This window comes from Bombyx mandarina, chromosome 09 (genome assembly GCF_030267445.1).
Source record: "Bombyx mandarina strain Sakado chromosome 09, ASM3026744v2".
Classification (NCBI taxonomy): Eukaryota; Metazoa; Arthropoda; class Insecta; order Lepidoptera; family Bombycidae; genus Bombyx; species Bombyx mandarina.
The window spans coordinates 15,778,276-15,801,556 of record NC_143216.1 but is presented as its reverse complement, the minus strand read 5'-3'; the positions used below and the strand labels follow the sequence as shown (position 1 = coordinate 15,801,556).

General features: G+C 37.9%; 1 protein-coding gene across 2 annotated transcripts; it reads right to left on the bottom strand.

Moving 5' to 3' along the window:
• Positions 1 to 1,767: 1,767 nt before the first annotated feature.
• On the bottom strand, positions 1,768 to 14,863 carry LOC114239785 (cytochrome b5-related protein). 2 transcript variants are annotated; one of them, XM_089729964.1, is made up of 8 exons: positions 14,707 to 14,844; positions 13,425 to 13,504; position 11,640; positions 6,627 to 6,850; positions 5,485 to 5,894; positions 4,566 to 4,754; positions 3,886 to 4,110; positions 1,768 to 2,795 (listed from the first exon to the last, which is right to left on the bottom strand). In XM_089729964.1, exons 2-8 carry the CDS (start codon positions 13,482 to 13,484, stop codon positions 2,468 to 2,470), a joined length of 1,437 nt encoding a protein of 478 aa, XP_089586090.1. In that variant the 5' UTR covers positions 13,485 to 13,504; positions 14,707 to 14,844; the 3' UTR covers positions 1,768 to 2,467. The 2 variants fall into 2 exon arrangements, with proteins under 2 accessions (XP_089586090.1, XP_028025969.2); XM_028170168.2 differs by lacking the exons at position 11,640; positions 13,425 to 13,504 and having other exon boundaries at positions 14,707 to 14,863.
• Positions 14,864 to 23,281: the final 8,418 nt, after the last annotated feature.

Genomic DNA, 23,281 nt, shown 5'->3' with positions numbered 1-23,281 from the left:
GTAACGCCCAGGTACTTGACCTTCCTGGCCCAGGGTATGGGTTGTCTAAAGAGAGTAATCGGGGGTGTGAGATTCCTCCTCCTAATCCGGGAGGAAATCCGTGTGGAGCTTCCCCTCTGAAATAGCACCGCAGTACTTTTCGCTGGGTTGATGTCTATGCGCCATTTTCGGAACCACTGTCCTAGGGCTAGGGCTGCGCTCTGAAGCTTCTTCGCGATTAGGGACTTATTTCTACTAGAATAGTAAACAGTCGTGTCGTCGGCGAATAAAGCTAAATGGGTCGGCGGCGACCGGGGAATATCGTTGACGAATAAGCTAAATAGGAGGGGTGAGAGGACAGAGCCTTGCGGGACTCCAGCTGTGAGAGGTCGTGGGGAGGAGCGGGTTCCCTCGACTCGATATCGAAAAGAGCGGTTCGACAAGAAGTCCCGTATGATGAGCACGAGACTATCCGGCACGCCCATGTTGAATAGTTTGAAAATCAAACCATTGTGCCAGACTTTGTCGAACGCTTTTGCGACGTCGAAGAAGAGAGCTCCCGTGTATAACGGTTTTGGTCGATTAAGCCCCACAAGAATGTGCTCCGTGAGGCGGTGCACCTGTTGAACGCATGAGTGATTTGTACGGAATCCGAATTGTTCATCGATAAGAATGCCCTTGGATGAGACGAAGTCTCTGAGGCGTTTGTAGAGCAGACGCTCATACAGTTTGCCTAGAGACATGAGGAGGCTAATCGGGCGGTAGCTCGTCGGATGATTTTTTGGTTTACCGGGTTTATGTATGCCGATAACGTCCGCTTCTTTCCACACCGCGGGAAAGATACAGTTCGCCATAGCGGCATTGAAAATAGATGCCAACATCACGATGAGTTGGACGGGTAGAAGTTTAATAACGCGGTTGGATATACCGTCGGAACCGGGAGCCTTGCGAGGACGTAGGTCTTTGATCAAGTCTTTAACTTCCATCGGGGTGACGGGTGGTAACGCATCAGAGGGTGGCAAGGAGGCTCTGCGTTCTACCTCACTGTCTACTAATTCTACATGAACAGGGTCCACGGATTGAGTGCTGGGCGTGCACTGGGTTTGCAATGTATCGGCCAGCAGCTCTGCTTTTTCGTCATCATCGAACGCCGCGAGTCGGCCTGAGGGGCCTACGAGGGGGGGCATAGTTACTACCGTATCCGATTTGAGAGTACGAGCTAAGCGGTAGTAAGACCTTTGGGATTTTCAACGTTTATCACTTTTGTACCTATTCTGCTAAAAATTGCATATTTTTTTCCTGTCATATATAGTTATACTTACCAGTGGTCGTCTTACTCATGATAACGGACGCTACAATTCCAATTCATTCTGACAAAGGATTGGTTAGTCTGGTATTGTAATTATTGTATGATATTATATTGATTGATATTTGACTATTTTATTGATCAAAAGGTTTTTACTATTAGTCAGAAACTTTTTTTAAATATTTTTTATTGCCCTTGTAGGCAGATGAGCATACGGTCCACCTGATAGTGAGTGGTCACCGTCGTCCATGGACTTCAGCAATGCCAGGGGCAGAGCCAAGCCGCTGCCTACCGCAACCTACTTCACACAAAACTTCGAAATATAAAGTACATTTAATCTGCAGTGTTTTATAAGCTTGTTGTAATTTTGGGGTTTCCCAAAAAAGAAGGCGTTTTAATTTCTTTCAATAATTTGTACTATACTAAAGTTACTATTACTTTTTGGAAGTACGGTATGTAGCCGCATTAGAAATTTCATTTGGTCTAATTATTCTCACTATATTTAAAGTATTTTTCAATCGAGTGTCATGGTCGAGGAATTTAAGAGGTAAAATACGTCTAAGGCCGTAGCAATTTAAGACAAAACCAGGACAGTAGCTGTAGTTTTCCTAGTACACTTAATACTCTGTCAGTCTCATTATATATCACACTATTCTATTTCTAAAACATACTATCAGACTAATTACATAGTAAACGAGGTTTTTATCAAAACCAATATTCAAATTAACATTGATAGTAAACTGACCTTTGACTCGAACATTAGTGTCACGTACTGATGTTACAAATGTAATGAACATTTAATGTGAAAATGAGTTTGTTGGTTACGTTTCAAAATTTTAATTATTCAACCATGTAACTATGAAATTTTGTTTCGTAATATCATCAACTAAAAGTACTAATCCCAATGGTGGTTTTTCTGCATTAACGTGTAACTACGTGTCAGCTATTATTATAAAAATGAAATTTAATAACACTGCTATATTTAACTCCGCTTAATGTCACCTGTGTTATGTGTATTGGAAATAAGTATACGAGATAAGAACAACTAATTACACTCTAAGACCAAAACTTAAAATACCAAATATATCCCGAATAAGAAATATATAAAGACTAAATTACACCAAAACGCCATTTAAGTACTTAACAACAACACAAGATTAAACTATAATTGCAAAGAAATAATTAGAAGCCTAATTTACGTAAACTAATATCACGGTTAAGCCTAAGGTAAGAACCCCGAAAATCATTCGGTTTCTTTCTTATCAATTGTTTACAGTGACTTATCAAAGAACTATAAAAGTTCGTGACCCGAAGTTTACTTTCAAATTTCTCGCAGTGCTGGATTAATATTGGATATAGGTACTTCAATTCCGCGTGATCCAATGTGGGGAAGAGATGGTGTAACGCGTGATCCCCGAATCTGGTTAGCGATTTGAAATGATCGTGAGGAGTATCGATTCTCTCAACAACCGTGTCTAATTGGTGTATGCCCCAATCGATTGATTCTGATCTGAAACGTGAAAGATATTATTATGTTACTGCTGTAAATTGTGTGCATACGATGCAATTTGAATCGATTTGAAGTCGTCGTGGCCTAAAGGATAAGACGTCCGGTGCATTCGTATCTAGCGTTGCAACGGTGTTCGAATCCCGCAGGTGGGTACCAAATTTTTCTAATGAAATACGTACTTAATCAATATTCACGATTGGTTTCCACGGTGAAGGAATAACATAATGTTTATTTTTTATTTTTTTTATTGCCTTTGTAGGCAGTCGAGCATACGGCCCACCTGATGATGAGTGGTTACCGTCGCCCATGGATTTCAGCAATGCCAAGGGCAGAACCAAGCTGCTGCCTACCGCTTAATACTCTCCACAAGCCTCGTTGAAGAAGGACATGTCATAGCGCTCGGGAAACACAGTGGAGGCGAGCTCATTCCATAGCCGGATGGTACGTGGCAAAAAAGATCTCTGGAAACGCACTGTGGATGACCGCAGTGGCTCCAGGTAGTATGGATGAACTCTACTCCGGTGGCGGGCGGTGCGATGGTAAAAACGAGACGTTGGTATCATCTCGAACAATTCCTCAGAGCACTCCCCATGGAACATGCGGTACAAAATACAGAGGGAACCGAAGTCCCTCCGCAGACCCAGAGGCTCCATGTAATAAAAATCAAACCCGCAAAAGTATAATTTGCGTAATTACTGGTGGTAGGACCTCTCGTGAGTCCGCACGGGTAGGTACCATCGCCCTGCCATGTTTCTGCCGTGAACCAGGAATGCGTTTCGGTTTGAAGGGTGGCGCAGCTGTTGTAACTATACTGAGACCTTAGAACTTATATCCAAAGGTGGGTGGCGCATTTACGTCTTAGATGTCTATGGGCTCCAGTAACCACTTAACAACAGGTGGGCTGTGAGCTCGTCCACCCATATAAGCAATAAAAAAAATTTAGTTAGGCTTGCTAAATATGTTTTCATTTTTGTGCTAAGCTTTTCAAAACTAATTAATAAGTCAAAATCACAAATAAAGAATAAAGCCAGAAACAAAAAAAAATACTTCACATACTTCTCTCTATAAAGTATTAGTAGAGGTTACTGACCTTGGTGTATCTCCCTCAAAGAAGTTCAGATGCGAATGATGTCCAGCAGTTAGTCCAAACATAACGAATTGTAAGCTTGTTAATAACGTCATTACAAACCAAAGCGCTAAGGTCCAAGACAAAGAGAGCCCACCAAGAAAATACATCCATACAGGACCAAATAACACTAAAAGATTCGACCATTCCAATGTCGATTCCTTTGGATTCTGCAAGGCTGACAAATACCTGTAACATAAAAAAAATCGTTTTAATAGCTATCAAATAACTTAAACTGATGTTGTTATAGATAATAATTTATATATTTCAAATAAAATTGTGTAATTATTCTTCTTTTTTTAAAAATCTATATTGATTTCTTAACATTTCTATGCCAGAGCATCAAGACGTGTTTAAATAAAATATATGTCTGTTTTCATTCGATAATAGTGTATCCTCATCTTAATTAATTGATTTTGTCATATTTTCTTAAGTTACATGTTGTTTGCACAGTTTTCACATCTACGAACAATTCAGGTAAGCCATGCGGAATAAACTTTAGGAAAATTCAAAAGCAACATGGAGACATATTGCGGGTACTTTGTGGATAGAATGTAAAAAAATAATAGGACTTGAGAAAGATGTGACATTAGAAAGTGCACTTTATCCTAATATTTACAAGGTTAAGGAAAAAAAAAACTCACATGCTTACTGCCATTCCTATGATAGAAAATGAATGTATAATGGGCCAGTAAAACGCTGCCATTTGTGCCCAAATAGATTTGTCTCGGCGAGGAAGATATTGAAGGAAGGGCTCCGTCATACTAAGCTCTACGTCATAAACAGTATTTGTGTAAATGTGATGTGACATGGAATGAGAGATGCGCCAATCCCTGAAAAATAATTTATTGATATAAGTAGTTGGTCGAAAATATACATTTGGCATGATTAAATAGAATATTAAAAAAGTCTCTGAGAGCTCTGATATATTTTAATAGTTTGTGAATGAGAAATTAAAAGAACACGCTATATATAATTTAAAAAAATGGTGGGTATTTATTAAGATAAATCGAATGAATCCGAATTCGATCCGTTTATAATTACCAGGTTCATTATCTTAGCAATAATAATAAAAACTTTATAGCGGGATACTTAGTTTCAGTAAAAAATAATTAAAAACCACAGTATTTTTGTAGTCGTCGCATTGCTTAAGTGTGAGATCAAAAAAATAAGGTACCTGAACGGTTTAACTGATTATTGGAGAGCTGTTTGGGGTCAAGGCTTTAGAAACTTTGTTCATATAAAATTGACCGAACCAATTAATTTCGATATTGAAGTTTTACGATATTTAGTAGAGTCTTCACAAGTAGGGAGTGGCCTAGCTGTTCCTGATGTTCCTGGTATTCCTTGTCCTTGAGTGACAGTTACTATTTTCCATCAGGTGGTACATAAGCCCATTATAAACACAACGGTAAAAAAATAACGTAAAAGGGAGTACAGAAAGAATAATAACAAAATATAATATTTTGCGATTTAAATACATAGCTAATGAATATCTAAATAATACTTAAAATAAATTCAATATTGACAGAAAAATATAACTACCATTTAAATAGTACTTACGCATAGGAAAGTCCTGAAATATTAAATAAATACATCCGCCAATTGTCTGCACGATGGAAATAATTATGAGCGCAAATCGTCAAACTAGTTAGTATGTAGGCATCTAGGATTGTCAGAGCTGCTCCAATTATAGCATTTTGTGTCCAAGCCCAGCTGCACAATGGAGTTACAATCAAAAACGCAATCAGCAAAGAGTCACTTACATAGTCACTCTTTTTTCTGAGGTCAGGCGGAATTTCTTGTAGTTTCTCGATAATTTTAACTTTTAATGTCTTATAAAATCCGTCTTCATGGAATGTGAAGGGTTGGTTTCTGGGTGCTGTCGTTTTTCTAACAAAGTATTTCGGTAATAGTGATCCGGCGATTCCTTTAAGGTGATGCGTTTCGAACTGCTCCGTGATATCTGTACCCTGGTAACAAGAACCTATATTTAAATAGGTACAGTAATATAACACAATAGTTAGCTTCAGAAGCTGATCAGTAATTATTGTCGTTCATAGAGATTACTCGAGGAAAGCTTCACCTAAACCTCGGTATAACTTTTTCTCCTATCTATTCGTTGGTAGCCCAAGAGGCTATTTCAGCTACGCATGAACGGGTAGGTGAGCTCACGGGCTCAACCTGAGAGAATTAGCTTACACTAGCCCTAACAAGAGCAGTGCTTCGCAGAATCTACCACAGGATCGGAATCGCGACCCATTGAGATGATCCGCCGAGAAACTCAGTGGGCTGTGTCTATGGGTTAGTTCACTCGTCGAACGTGGTAATTCCGAAAGTGGTAGGCGGCCTAATATAGTCGTGTCTACCCTAGTAGACACAGAATATGCCTAAAGAAAAGTGAAACAGGTTGGTGTAGTATAGAAAATAATTGGGACAGTAGGTAATTGAAAAATGGATATTGCTACTAGGTTAAATTAATACGGTAGTAGTACTTAGAGATGGCCGAAATTCTGTGCTCCGATCCCCCGATGAGTCGAACAAATCATTATCTATAATATATTAGATTCTTCAAGCCAAGATGTAATATGAAAAACAAAATAAAGGGTATGATAGCCGTTATTACAATCGGAAAATAAATTGATTTAATTTGAAATGTCAACATAGTGAAAAAGTGTATTAGTTTTCAAACATGCCTAAGTTACCTTAGTAAATTCAATCCATTGAGCTCCTCCGGGATGGCTGGGTATAAATTCCGTGAGATCGTACAATCCGTCATGGATTCTCCACAAGCCCTCGGCTCCATCCAGAATTTGTTTTCCTTTTATCCATTTGATAGTAGATTTCAGTTCGTCGTCACGAAACGGTGGATATTTCAATTGAGGAAAACTTATCTGACGCCTGTCCGTATTTAGTGCCATAATCAAAGCTGTAATTATCAAATAATTTGTTAATTAACGACTGCTCAAATAATATCTAATGTTTTTTTTATGTTTGAAATATTTTATTTAAATTGATTATTTCTCTGGCACGCTCTGATGAATAAAGCATAATGGTGACAATGCATTAGTTCGTTTAATTGGTTAATTAAAAGTTGCATTCCTCTTCTCAGTCGTTTGCACTCTTGACAGAATAATGGTCGTGGTAATCATTTTGGATGGTGATGCGCTACAAAATACGTCGCCATTCCTCGCGTACTGCGGCCTTGGATATTGGATCCAAAAATTGGATAACACCTTTTAATTGGTAAGCTCCTAATACGAAAGACGCCCTATGCCTTTGTCTCAAGCACTGCAAGCACGCTGGGGTAAGAATCTCGTAAGATTATTCTACTACTTACTATTTCAGCCGTAGCCAATATCATATTTTCTATACAAGTAGGGCAGCTACTGTGTTCTTTCAGAATAATGAAAGGCACGTGGCTCTTATGGAATCGTTGGTATAAATCTATACTAATATATAAATCTACAGTGGTTATTACGGATGTTCCGTTATAAGTACTGAATCATGCATTCGATTGACTTGAAACTTGGTATCCATATAGAAAATACATGTACTTAATGGATAGGCTAATATTTATATGGGCGTTGGACTCCCTACCCCAGTTGCGGGGCGTTAATGATGAGAATCTTTGCGGGGGTGAGAAATAATAATGTTAATTTTAAATGCCCAGCGAAGCAGACGGGTACAGCTAGTCATTGATAATATTTCAACATTCAATAAGTATTCATATGACACGTAAAACTTCTGACAACATCTAATTTATTAATCATAAAATAGACATTAGGAATACAAAAATATAAAATAACAATAGTTTTTTTTTTTGGTTGTTCTATTTTAATTCGAAATTGTGGGTATCTATTAATTTAAGCTTCTATACTTTACTTTTATTTCGTTAGTGTCATACAAACTAAAAAACAGGATAGGTACACGTTTTTCGGTTCATGTTGATCACTAACAAATGAATGAAAATGAGGTTGGTAAGAAAGTGCTAACTGTGGAAGGATATAGAGGAAGAGATAGACCTAAGAAGAAATGGATGGATTGCGTGAAATTCGATATGTGTAAGAGGGAAGTGAGCTGAAGAAATGGTATATGATAGAGGAGTATAGAAGGAGAAAACATGTTGCGCCGACCCCAGGTGACTTCGGGAAGGGCAGGAGAATGATGATGATGTTGATCACTAAGGGAAATACGTCCAATGCCTTCACCAATTTATAAGTTTCTCCACAACGTAGCTTCCGGTCTGTTGTTACGAATATGGTGCGTCAGTGTCCATTTGTTCCACAAGCAATTTACACATATTTTTTGAACGATCACGTTTTGGTTTTAATATTACTGTTTTACCTATTCAGCGTCTCTTAGTTTGTTTCATGATGCGGAAATCTCAATGTTTTTGTGTTTATAATGAATTCCGACAATCCGGTATACCAGGTGCTACTAATGCTGGGAATTATTAACAATACAACCGTAATTTAGCTAATTATTTAATTGCGTAGTAAAATAATACGAAAACCAACCGAAACATTTACGTAGATTTGACATATTGAGTTTAAAGTAATTCTGATTAAAAATAATTCTGACGTACCTAAAATGAGCATTAATTTTTTATTAAACCAGTGGGAATTAGTTTATCTGATCTTAATAATTTGACTAAACATAAGGATTGTTTAAAACATTCTAATAAATTATTCAAATAACCTTGTTATTTATCACGTATTAAATAAATAAAAATACTTGGCAGTTTCTGTGCTTAAATTTGAAAAAATAACAATAAAATTATGCGAAATGTAAAAAAAATGGCAATTGTATCACGTCATATTTGGCGAGCACGTATAATTTTTAAATGCAGGTCTTGTTATATTAAACCGGTTTTCGACAAGTGTTAATTATTTAGGGTATACATATGTGGAAAAATGGACTAAAATATATACAGACTGGTACTCACGGGATGGCTGTAGAAAAAAAGGAAGACCAAAAAGGAATCCAAAACCTTGGGAAGATGAAATAAAGAGTGTAGCCGGCCCGCATTGGAGTCGAATGGCCAAAAATAGAGAATATTGGCAATCTTTAGAGAAGGCCTTTGTCGAGAGGCAAGCTGTTTTGAAAACCACATTGAACGCCGAACGGAATACATGATTATAAGTTGCATTTCAATTTAATTTATTATTAAGTAATTTATTAAGATAGTAGTAAGAAGCTTGGTTGGTATAAAGGCTTATTATTATTATGTGGGACAGTACCGGTCAACACTAAAGCCAACCAGATATTGGCAAACATAGCTACTTTCCGAGATTGTCGAGCGCAAGCCACAGCAAAGTAGAATAAAAAGAAGACAGAGACGCCACGCGCTTCGTTATTGCTGACGGTTTTATTCTACTGTCAACCGCCACTGAAAAGGGCCTTACAAACAACGAGGCTATTTGTGGCTTGGAGGCATGAGCCGCAGACTTCAGAGATTTGAAGTCGTCGTGGCCTAAAGGATAAGACGTCCGGTGCATTCGTATCGAGCGATGCACCGGTGTTCGAATCTCGCTGGCGGGAACCAATTTTTCTAATGAAATACGTACTCAACAAATGTTCACGATTGACTTCCACGGTGAAGGAATAACATCGTGCAGTAAAAATCAAACCCGCAAAATTATAATTTGCGTAATTACTGGTGGTAGGACCTCTTGTGAGTCCGTACGGGTAGGTACCACCGCCCCGCCTATTTCTGCCGTGAAGCAGTAATGCGTTTCGGTTTGAAGGGTGGGGCAGCCGTTGTGACTATACTGAGACCTTAGAACTATATCTCAAGGTGTGTGGCGCATTTACGTTGTAGATGTCTATGGGCTCACTGACAGTGAAAATTTCAATTTTTCTGCAGGTTAATCTAATGCCTGACATCTCAAGCTGCCATCTATAACATAAATACTACTTCTTTCTCCATATTTTTTATTTTTATTTTTTTTATTGCTTTGATGGATGGACGAGCTCACAGCCCACCCGGTGTTAAGTGGTTACTGGAACCTATAGACATCTACAACGTAAAAGCGCCACCCACCTTGAGATATAAGTTCTAAGGTCTCAATTATAGTTACAACGGCTGCCCCACCCTTCAAACCGAAACGCATTACTGCTTCACGGCAGAAATAGGCAGGGTGGTGGTACCTACCCGTGCGGACTCACAAGAGGTCATACCACCAGTAATTACACAAATTATAATTTTGCGGGTTTCATTTTTATTACACGATGTTATTCCTTCACCGTGGAAATCAATCGTGAACATTTGTTGAGTACGTATTTCATTAGAAAAATTGGTACCCGCCTGCGGGATTTGAACACCGGTGCATCGCTTCAACACGAATGCACCGGACGTCTTATCCGTTAGGCCTCGACGACTTCAAAATACGTAAATCATAAAACGTAGGCACAATCGTTTACGCTCCGTCTATACTAATCTATATCTATACTAATATTATAAAGAGGAAAGATTTGTTTGTTTGTTTGTTTCGAATAGGCTCCGAAACTACTGGACCGATTTGAAAAATTCTTTTTCCATTAGAAGCCGACATTGTCCCTGATGAACGTAGGCTACTTTTTTTTAAATTTTATTTTATTTTATTTTTTTGGTTTCATGTGTGTTTTAATGTTTCCGAAGCGAAGCGAGGGCGGGTCGCTAGTATTATATATTTTTCTCTGCCTACCTATTCGCCGGTAGCTTAAGAAGCTATCCCAACTAGGTATGCCCGGACGCGGGCTGTGTCTATGGGTTAGTTCGCTCGTCGAACTCTTAGTCGTAATCGACGAGTTCGACGAGGACGGAATTATATAAAGTGGGTACAGGAACAAAGTTACAACGGAAGTGACCACCTATTTTGACACACAGGGTTAGTCACACTTAGATTAGTCTTATGGGAATCCTACAAGTCAAACTAAAATACCTAGTTGTTTGCAGTATAAACAGACAAGGTAGAGTGTAGAAATCAGACTGGCCTGCATTAGATTTTAGCAATGCATAACAGGCTCTTTTAAAACCTTCACATAAACGTTCATTATCGCGTAAAGACTTCCGTTCCGTTGCAAATTAACATTGAATAATATTATGTTCTTGTTAACTTCAAGTTCGTTCAATCAGGAAGCATGAAATGCAAAACATTTTGGGCCAACTTTTAATAGGCTACATGTAGATTTATGTTTCCATGTTCTAGTTAGTATTTTCAGGAATTGTTTGCGGAAACCAAACCAGTAAACACAGGCGTAAAGTCAACGAAAAGCATTACTGATGTGAAGGAAACTAGAAGTCCCGCCTGTCAATTGAGATTTAACACGCCTTTATTACTTTCTCATATCTACATATATATCGATGTAATTTCTTTCAATATCATTTTCAAGAACTTCACACAACTTCCTATTAACATGAACATTTTGACATGACGCGTACGAAATTTCGTTTATTGGTTGATCAGGATGGATCAGGCTACTGGAAGTACTGGAAGATTTGCCATAGTCTCTGCCCCTGCAGTTGTATGTGAGGTACCAGCTCTCACGCAGTCTGCCGGGGCAATTGGCAAGCCTCCGGGAGCAGGGGTGACTAAAAGAGTTACTGCCGCCATAGGACTTCCTTCACTCCCACGTGTAAGCTCAAGAGTACGTCTCCGCAGATCTCCCATGATCACTTGCTGTAGGATGCATTTACGCTTCAATGCTACGGCAGCTTCCCACTTGCCTACTACCCTTCATCTTGCTTTCCGACATTTTGACGGACCTGTCAATACCTCGGCATCGAGCTACATTTCCTGGAGCCAGTTTGCCATTCTGTCTGTGGTACCGTTCGAATCCGCACTGAGACATTTCAGCTGCCAATTGTACTTTTTTGTATTTAATGTATTAAATTGTTTATTTATTTTTTGGTGTACAATAAAGAATACTCTCTCTCTCTCTCTCTCTCTTTCCCTCTCTCTGCCGGGCTGTGTTGACCTTGAGCGTCCCCCCCGCGCTTACTAAAACAACAAGTGCTTAAAGTAATTACAATCGCATCGAGAATATCGCAGTATGTAATCAACAAAACACATCAGTGCAAAAACGAGATAAAAAATGACAAGGAAAAACAGCTATGTATTTATTTTTAACGTAAACCGGCTGCTGCTATTTTATAATTATAAGCAAGTGTAGGTACTGGTTCTTCAACCGGATTGATTGAATTCGAGTTAATCGCTTAAGGCTTTTAATGCAGATCATGGAAAATAGATCTAGTAAATTTGTTGTTTGAAGTCTTAATAATAATATTTATATCTCTCGTAAAGGCCTAAATTACAATACGATGCATCATTAAACTTTTCAATATTAGGTATGTCAGTTCCGAATAGATTTTTGAAAGAGCTGAAATCTTTACTATGTTCCAAAGACGTGCATTACAAATCTCCAGGCTTCCTTGATGACCAGTGATGGCTTGAAAGGCCAATGTTGTCATTTATACAAGTGTTGAGACACTACAGCTCCAGCCCCTATGAGGAGGCAGTCTCCTCCCGGTGATGGTCACGGGGCGACCTAAGGGGGTTGAGGCTGCGCCGCACGCTACCGTCACTCTAGCGCGCTGGCACCAGGAGGACGGGACGGCGCGTCGGCGGCTGCGGACTGCGATGCGGTCCGCATTTTCGTCGTCGCTGTCGTCGCCGAACATACTGTTGAAGAGCAACCCGGTCGGCGGTGTATCGCGTTCCGACCTGGCAGGCTGGTTCTGGTCCAGCGGGGTATCCCGGAACACCAGCGGCACCGCCCGGGCGGCCTGGTAGGGCCGCCGTACCGCGGAGACCGACGTCGTTGGTTGTCGACTATCGCCTCGACGACCCGTCGGTCGGGCGTCCTCGGGGTGGCGCCGCGTGTCTGGTTGTAGTGTTGACCGCGGGAACCCCCCTACTCTGTCCAGGTTCTGACCCCGGACGGAGATCGGACGTCGGGTGTAAGAGTGCAGGGGAGTCGTTTAGTGGGTGGGCCCTAAAATCCTTGGGCCCGCGATCTGCTCTCAACACCTGCAGATCGTTAAGTCTCACATACCCCGCGCGCCCCCTAGGCGCGGGGACCTCGTAGGAGGTTCGGCCCTCTACCCGAAAAAAAAAAAAAAAAAAAACTATGAAGTGTCATCTTTTAAGTGCTGTTTCTGTGTGTCTGTATTTAAGATAGTTTGTTTACTGCGTGTGTGTTTGTGAGCGCATGTCGTTAGTTTTGGGATATTGGGTTTGTAAATTAGATTAGTTCTTTTTTAGTGCTGAGTTAGTTAGAAAGTTTTTAGTCGTAATCTAAATTTATGATTTATGAGTTAATTTGTTACTGCGTATTTATATTGGGTCTTCGTCATGTTGTACTCAGGAAGCGAAGCACTGTTGAGCTAAAGACGTGGAAATAAGAATCGGAGGGCAAACGCCATTATAGGGCCTTCCTTTTACGCGTACTGCCGGATTGTATGGAGTTTTTGAGTGTGGTTACTTATGATAAAGTTAAAATTAAATAATTTACAAAACGAGAGGACTCTGCAGCTTTTGTAAGGATCCTTTATGGGAAACCGACCGAGGAGCTGCCATCTAACGTTTAGTAGATTTCTCTAAACAAATTTAAGTTTTAAAATGAGAAATTATGTTTGTGAAGATTCACCTTATTCCCCTATACTAGGTGTAGTTACTACTACTGTACTAGGTGACAGATTGACAGAGCGTTCATGTCAATAAAATGTCGGAGGCACCAAATAATAAATCATGTTGGCAGATTTATTGCTGAAGATTATATTTCATTTGGAATTTAATTGTCGACGTGGCCTAAAGAATAAAAGGTCCAATACTTTTGTATCGGGTGACGCCTGTGTTCGAATCCCGTAAGTAGGTATCTTTGTTCTATTGAAACACGTACGAAATACATTTTCACGGATATTTTCTCCGATGTCGGTATAATGTGGTGTAGTAACAATCAAACCCGCAGAGTCTGCCTTTTTGTGCCATGAAGCAGTAATGTGTTTCAATACGATGGAGCAGCCGGTGTGCTTATTATAAAACGGAGACTTGAAACTCAGGTTTCATCGTGGTCGGTGGCATTTACGCTGTTGGTGTCTATGGGCTCCAGTAACCACTTCCGTCCAGGTGCGCCCTGTGCTTGTCTATCCATTAAAACAAATATCTAAACAAAACGCTGTTTTAGAACGAAATGTTTACTATTAAGTTTCAATGGAAAAAGGACTAGAAATAATAGTTGACTACATTTGAGAAATTCAGCATAAAATCCTTGTTTTAATTGCGTCGAATATCGATTTCATAAAAGAGTCGACTATTATCAAAGCCGGCAATGTGACTTTTGGACAATTATTGGTAAATCAGAAAAACGAATTATTGACTTTTTATTCCATTGGCAGTCACAAAACTCTTCTGAACGACATCTTAGATAAATAACAGGTTAAGTATTAACCTTTATTTAATGCAGGTTTTGAACCGTATTCTTTGAAGGAGACGATTATATTCAAATCAATCTGTATTGACATATCAATAACATTTTTTTGTCCAAATGCACAGATTGCCACCTTTGATAATATACGACTCAAAAATCAATAGAGCTACACCATCGCTTTGCCACCGATTATCCATTCTTCTAGTTTCAATGTGTACAGACAATAAGGATTTAAGTTTAACGCAAATATAATAAATAGCACGATACGTTTTCTAAGTATTAAATAAAAAACGAACGTCACATTAACATGAAACATAAAATAGATATTAATAGTAACCATAGTAAAAAAAATATTCAAAACTTAAAACGTACCTTATACCAATTTTATTTGAATAAAATTTTAATTGACGTCAACTGTTTTAAATGCCAACAGCAAATTACGCGGGTTTGTAACGATACGTTCGAGTCCTACGGTTCACTGGAGTCGACTGCGCTGTTTAATAATCATTATGTAGTTACATTCTGTGGTCAATTGCGCGGGAGTTTAAAAACGTTAAAAAACAACAAAATCAAATATGTGGTTGTAATTATTTGAGAGTTGTTGAATACGCAAAGAAATTAATTTAGGAAAGTCTTACATTTACGTATTTATTTTAAGTTTTATGGAGGTTTTTTTTTTCCAATTGAACACTAATTGTTGAGTCGAAGAATGGATAATTAAAGTAATCGCTTGTTTTGGCGAAAATTGCATCGATATATTAATAATAAAAGTTCATTGATCCGAAAGCCGAACCTGTTATGTTAATATATAAAATATATACATACATTGATTATGCATTCTATTCTCGATTATTTAAAACTGCTGTAAACTACTTCACTGGTGGTAGGACCTCTTGGGAGTCCGCACGGGTAGGTACCACCACCCCGCCTATTTCCGCCGTGAAGCAGTAATGCGTTTCGGTTCGAAGGGCGGGGCAGCCGTTGTAACTATACTGAGACCGTAGAACTTATATCTCGAGGTGGGCGGCGCATTTACGTTCTAGATGTCTATGGGCTCCAGTAACCACTTAACATCAGGTGGGCTGTGAGCTCGTCCATCCATCTAAGCAATAAAAAATAAAAAAACCTTTTTTCTTGAAAGTACTCGCGCGCCACTTTTCTTAAATTGATCGCAAAATAATCATAGCCTTAATGCTATTCTGATGTATACGCATTCCATTGTGAGGTGTCATCAAATTCCGTCCAGTATTTTTTGGCGTAGACAGTGTAACAAATATTGACTCACAATTACAATATTGTTAATCATATGATTATTTAAGATTAAATTGAACTACTGGAAAGAAATGACATACGGTTGTTTAGTGTGTACATGTATCTTATTAAAACGTAAATAAGTATATTATTATAGTATTTGGTTCTCACAATACAGGGGTTCTAGTTTGAGGCTTGATAGTTAATTTATTTATTTATTCACTTGTGGATCGTGGCTTGCAAGGGTCTATGGTTACTCGCAACTTGTCACACAGAAAGACAAGACAACGCAGAGCGAATTAAAACATTACTAGAGGTCCCGCAGTAGTCGAAATTCGACTATAATTAATTGGAATTGTATAATAAGTTTGTACATTATTATGATTGTATTTTATACTTCTATAAAATCACAAATTTCGCCAAGGCTACACTCTAAAAAAATATTAATAAAGACAAACAATATTTAATCTATTCTTAATTTGACCACAGACGTCAGAATAAAAGTTCGACAATAAATAGTATGCATGCGTGTGTGCGTCAAATACATGGTATGTAGTGTGTGTAATGTTTTCTTTATTGATTTAATGTATCTTTTAAGCATTATTTGAAAAAAATATTAGCATTGTGCACTTCTTCTCTATATTCTCTATAAGTGTGGAAAATTTCGTACTCCTCCGTCCGCGCAATTTTCGTAAAAAGGGATACAAAGTTTTTGCTTCACGTATTAATATATAGATAAGGATGTCTTTGCGATATGACGCTACAATTAAACTAGTTTTACTATCGTTCGGTGAACCATTATTATGGGCTACAAATCAAAATAATTCCACAAATGTAGATCAAAATGCTTGCTACAAATTGATTACATACAATAAGATAGTTTTAGTTTATCCGTTAAAATAATTTGTTATGCGCAATGCTTAGTTAGTTAACTAAATTACTGATCTATCTTAATTACTAATCAACTCTCAGTAATTTAGATACTCAGTAATTTTCCAAAATTTTTAGGGGCCAGAATTATTAAGTACTAAATGGACAATTCAGGAATTATTCTTCTACCGACATCATATGTATTAAGACGTCTTTCGGATGTTAGCAATGCCGAATAGTCATTAGAAGACCTTATTATTAGCATTTTTTTAGTATTAGATTAGTATCACTAGAACGAAAGATATAGTTGATGTTCTTATTATTTAGGGGAAGACTTTAGTAACGAGATAAAAGTTTGGTTCTACCATAAAGAAACCGGATTATTTCTTTATAAAAATTGTATACATTTTTTTCGTGTTTTCTAATAATTTAAAATAGTTAAGACGTTTTAAAGGAAGATCGCCTATGAGGTGGACTGACCAGATAAAAGTGGCAATAAATACCTTGTCATTATTATCCAAACGAGGAGGGTGACCGTCAGAGAGGAGTGGCAGCGTGTTGTGGAGCTTGCCACCAACGCCTGAAGTGATGACCGCGACCACTCTATCAAGAGCGCTACTGACTAGGAAGAAAAGAGGTTTTAAAATCATTTGTTCAACATAATATGCGTGAATGAGAAAACAGAACAAACAGCAATTTAAAAACTTTAACGATTTTATATCGCTTTTGGGGTGATCTTAATGTGTCTCGATAAGAAAAATAGAAACCCAGTTCTATTCTGGGTATAGATCCACAAGATATTTAAAGTATAATTTGCTGAATCCCTGTTTTCACGGATCTTGATGAAGTTGTGGTACAATTGAGATTTACACCACCTTACTTTATTGAATTTGTTCGCTATTCTCGTGTAAGCGCAGTGTACAGTATGCTAGCTTGAAACTATCTGTTCACCAAATATGGACTATCGGTCGTCTAAAACAGACTAAAAAAAAAAAAAATGGTTTTATTTGGGTTCAAAATATACGCTATATAAAAATCCGTAATTTGATCTTATTTCCTATTAATTAACCGTCTAAAATAACAAATTAAATAAACTAAGCGTTTCGTCCTTGTCTAAACGGCTACGACCTTACTAGATTTAGTCGAAAAATAGACTGTTTCTCAACTAGTTTATCATCGGCGATAAAAGGTCTCATTGCATAGACTGTACAATCGTCCATGTTCGGTTTTTAGATACATACTAGACATGCGTAGTTCCGGACCGAAATAGTTCCTGGAACTATGTCCTCATATGGAACTATATCATTCAATCCGAGTTGTCAAAGCTAACATGTTCAGACAGTTCCATTTCCATTCCAAGTGTACTGTTATGCAGGAACTACGAACGCGTTGAACATGACGGACATGCGGACATGATTAGAGCATAGGTATCGCGCGGCGCGGAGGCGTGGGGCGGCGAGTCCACCCGAACGAGTCCCGAACTGACACGAGTCCACGTAAAGAGATAAGGCGAAATATGGCGCTAATACGAGGGAGTGAGATGGAGCGCGTGCATGCAACTGCGTGTGGAGTTCTTTCACATTACATTTTTATGAATATTGAAGTTATGTTCTACGACCTACGTGTTACAGTCGATAGTTGAATGAATTAAAATGTTTTGCTTAGGATTTTGACCTTGACCATGCATCATTCCTAAGAGCACTTAACCTTAAGTGTTTGTAGACCATTTCTTAGAAAATCTAAATAAAAAATTAGAGAATTTTAAAACATTCACCACTTTCGCTAGTTTTGTTAGCTACATTACGTAATGAAAATAAAATATATTGTTATCTCGGTTATGGGAAAAAGGTTGTTAAGCTAAAACGAGCTCAATATGTTGTATATCAGAATAACGTGGTATTTTAATTGACAATTGATAGGTTATAGTTTCCGGTGCATCGTACAATACATTGAAAAATAATGAAAATAGTAGAGTAATTGAAATTATGACAAAGTGGAATAGTACATTAATAAATTATGAAACAAACTGTAACAATGAACCTAAAACTAAAAACCTTACAAAATAATAATTATAATGATGCCATCAGCGGCAATCTATTTTTATATAGTGTTTTTAAAAAATTGTATTATTAATACCTTTTTTGAAAAATATTGTGTAATTAATAATAATTTAATACGTGATTCGCTACACTACAAACAGCTACTAGACTTAACATGTCCGCGGAACTAAACGGCTACATACAGCTACAAGACTTAATATGTCCGCGGAACTAAACAGTAGACATGTGTAAGTAATGCGAGTGATATTACTCCGGTAATATTACTCTACGATGTAATGGAACATCACACATTACGCGAAGGAAACAAACATCACACTATCACCCAACATGTTTCTTTCTTTGTCGTGTAATGTTGCATATTACACGAACGGAACCGAGCGAACGAGACAGACCGATCGACCAAAATAAATGAGCAAGCGACACGGAATTATTCCTAGTGATTTTGAACCGTATGCTCTGGCCGCTAGGTACATTTTTATACCTATGGTACGTCTGAATTTTAATATAGGTATTTGTGTTTATATTTTTCATGCGGCCAGCCAGTAGTTCCCCGCAAGTAGTTACTTAATTTTTAATTCGCAACTTTTGTAAAATCGCTAGTCGCTCGTAATTGTTTAGTAATATTTCATATTAATTTTTGTGTTTGAATTACTTAAGCACTTGTTTGAAAATAGTTTTATTATTTGTTTTAATGCGTGTTTAATAAGTGAAAGAAAGAACGGCGTCTAAATGAAAGTACAGTCCTCTTTGGATGCACTTTGAGGAGACCGCGCCGAAACAATGCATCTACTGCTCTCGTATATTAACATTATTGTCGAGCTCAATTTGCAGTCTAAGTCGCCATATGAAATCCGTTCATCCCGCAATAAATTATATTAAGTAAAAAATAAAATTATTCTATTATTAAGTAAGTCAATCTCTGTCAAGTAATTTAACAGTGTATTACAATACAAAGTTCATACTTTGTATTGTAATACACTACTGTAATGACACACCCGAATCATTACCTAAGTGATGTGTATGAACACATCACTTAAGTAATGATTCGGGTGTATAGATACAATGTATTCGTCGTCACAGTATCTATTGAACGCACCGAGTAATGTTAAGAGTGATGTGTAATGTTTTCGAGTAATATCACCTGTCTGTAAAAGTGATGTCATATCACATTACATTGGCAAGTGATGTTTTGCGCAAGTCTACTAAACAGCTACAAACAGCTACTAGACTTAACATGTCCGCGTAACTAAACAGTTCCGCGAACATGTTTACTGGAACTAGTTCCGACACTAAAGAACGATGTCATGTTCAATCCTTTTCCGAACATGATTAGCGCACGTCTAATACATACAACTAAAATAGTACTTTTTTGGTAATTGGCAACCTTAAACGAACCACTATGTCACTTGTTACAGTGAATGGTGGTTTAACAAAAATCCTAATGTTAAGTGGTTACCGTTATAACCCATAGACACTTTAAAAATTCGACAATGGGGTTTTCATAGTTTTTGGTTGCAACAAACGATGGCGCGTTTTACATTTTACGTCTAGCGACATCTATTGACGTACATCAAAAAGTATTCGATAGTTTTTCGTCTGCGTTTTATGAGTTGATTAAACTTATTTATTTTTAAATATTACGTAATACGGTGTGTTAATTTTTGCTGCCCTTAACTTAATGAAATTATGTCCTACATGATTTGAAATGACTAACCAAGATCATAATATTGTGACGTAGTAAGTAAGCACTTATATAAACATGTATCGTTTTATTAGGAGAGCAGTAATAAATCATACTTAGAAGTGATCAGTCGTTTGAATACCTTAGACCCGTCCTTATATGGCGACCCTATAAGGTTCGGTTTCAGTTGCGCGACAAGATTTTAGTGAGTGAAAATGAGACAGTCTACGATATTCGTTGTGAGCGATATACTCGTCGTAAGTGACTTGAAAGTAAAAACAGTGCACAAATTTAATAAAAATGGGGTCGTCGCAAAGTAAAGAAGAAGTGCTTACTTACTACGTCACAATATCGACAACAACAGCGCTTAACCTAAGCGCTTTTTTTTTTCCTACCTAAGCTGATAGCCTCTCAAGGCTATTTCAGCGTAACCTTAACTAGTAGGTGAGCTCACGGGGCTCAAACCTGACGGCGTTGCTAACACGAACCCTAGCAAGAGCCGTGCTTCGCAGAATCTACCACCGGATCGGAAACGCGACCCACTGAGAAGATCCGGCGAGAAACTCAGTGGGCTGTGTCTGTAATTTACTCGACGAGCCCTTCGTCGCAAGCGACGGGTTCGACGAGAACGGTGACCGGTGCTTGAGGTACCTAAAAGCACCTTTAGTGGATCGGGAGGATACGAAATGACGTGTTTGGGGTGACGTCGACTGCTTTCCATTCTTTCCGCAGGATCGGGAATATTGTTACCGGCGGCCACGATGAGAGGGTTCTCGTGTCCCCTAAGCGCATGATTAGGTACCTACTTTGTGGCAAAAAGTCACTAATCAACTCAATACTCTATTATAAATTACCGCATTTTTTCATGGTAAATATTCATTACTTATTTTTTGTTTGTTTGAGTGAATTAATATTATTAATCTGTGAAGTCGCGACAAAGGCATTTTTTTTACACAACAAATCAAATATTTACACTAAAGCTACATACAAAGATTATTAAAGTGACCAACTACATTGATTTACTGAGTTTTGTACTCTTTTTTCGCAAACCGTACTCTTTTAATATAAATCATAATATTAAGATTTCCATAAAATCATTTATTCTTTTACATAATTTTTTCATTTTGTTGATGGCATGATTTTAATAAGTTAACATCGATTAAAAGAACATAGTAACTTCTTGCAGGCTATGTGGTTCCTCGATTGTAGTTTAGTGATTTATATAGGGTTTGATTTTTGTACACGAGGTTATTCCTTTACCGTGGAAGTCAATCGTAAACATTTGTCGAGTACGTATTTCATTAGAAAAATTCACGACGACTTCAAACTTAGAACTTATATCTCAAGGTGGGTGGCGCATTTACGTTGTAGATGTCTATGGGCTCCAGTAACCACTTAACACCAGGTGGGCTGTGACCGACTCTCACTTGTTTTAATTAATATACATATTAAGAAAATCCAAAACATTACATTTTTCACACTTTAATAATGTTTTAAGGAAAATTTGGGCTAATCGACATAACCACTAACTAATTCCAACTAAAATGCCGTTTTCCCAAAATAATGAACATGTCACATAATGACTTCTTGCAATAAGCCAACGACAGGCCGACGATATTTGGACTACTGAAGTGAATGCTTAGGTTAACTTAGCAAGGTAAAATAATTCCTGATTTCAGATAATACGTTTCATGATAACATTGTAAAAATTATAAATTAAATCCTAAGTAATTAAAATAAAATAAGTTAACACCTAGCTTTCAATCAGTTTTAGAAGTGATAATCACTAATTCGGCTATTTAGTTTTGAGCTATTGTTAAATATCAGGTCTATAGAACCTGGCTCATTGGCTACTTCATTTTAAATTAAAGTAATTTTTACCGAACCAACAGAAAGACACAACATTTATTCCTTATGCGGTAGGCAGCGGCTTGGTTCTGCCCCTGGCATTGCTGAAGTCCATGGGCAACGGTAACCACTCACCATCAGGTGGGCCGTATGCTCGTCTGCCTACAAGGGCAATAAAAAAAAAAAAAAAAAACTTAGTTTTGAGTTGACTTACTGTTTCATAACTACCAAGAGATGTTTGTGCTTCGAATGTCTGTAGCTCGAGTCGGCAATTCATTTGTGAGCCATCCGTGAAACATTGATGTGACGGCACAGCGCAATCGTTTCTGCTCGTAATAGACTTCAGCTGGATCAAATGTGTTAAGAATGAAGTCAAAAATAAATCGTATCTGACAAAAATACTTCAAAATACTCAACATATTTGTTAGCTGATGTTTATTTATACTTTCTAAACCTAATTTTTGCTGTTTGTGATGTTAAATGGCTACAAGAAGCATCGCAATGTGAATTCTGCCATCGGACTTGGATCAAAGATCGATGCCATTCGACAACTAGACATTTTTTTTTCAATAAATGTTCCTGAAACTTTTCTTAAAATTGTAAGTTTGCTATTTTTTCCATAATAAAAACAATAACTGACCACAACGCTTAGAATATTATGTTAAGGCCAATATAAATTATTTTAAAAGAACTATTTTTTTTTATTGCTTAAATGGGTGGACGAGCTCACAGCCCACCTGGTGTTAAGTGGTTACTGGAGCCCATAGACATCCACAACGTAAATGGGCCACCAACCTTGAGATATAAGTGCTAAGGTCTCAGTATAGTTACAACGGCTGCCCCACCCTTCAAACCGAAACGCATCACTGCTTCACGGCCGAAATAGGCAGGGCGGTGGTACCCACCCGCGTGGACTCACAAGAGGTCCTACCACCAGTAATTACGCAAATTATAATTTTGCGGGTTTCATTTTTATTACACGATGTTATTCCTTCACCGTGGAAGTCAAATCGTGAACATTTGTTAAGTACGTATTTCATTAGAAAAATTGGTACCCGCCTGGGATTCGAACACCGATGCATCGCTCAACACGAATACATCGGATGTCTTATCCGCTAGGCCACGACGACTTCATTTTTTCATTCATTTTTTCATTGTAACAACATGCAAAATGTATGTGTTTTTTAGGAATATTGGTCTATCAAATTTCGTTCATTAATTTTCTATTTACAAACCG

Coding starts and splice junctions, on each gene's coding strand:
- LOC114239785 (XM_089729964.1), bottom strand. CDS start 13,484: ATGGCAGCTCCTCGGTCGGTTTCCCATAAAGGATCCTTACAAAAGCTG. Junction 5,895..6,626: donor AATGGATTGAATTTACTAAG/GTAACTTAGGCA, acceptor TCTTGTTACCAG/GGTACAGATATCACGGAGCA. Junction 4,111..4,565: donor ATAGGAATGGCAGTAAGCAT/GTGAGTTTTTTT, acceptor TTTATGTTACAG/GTATTTGTCAGCCTTGCAGA.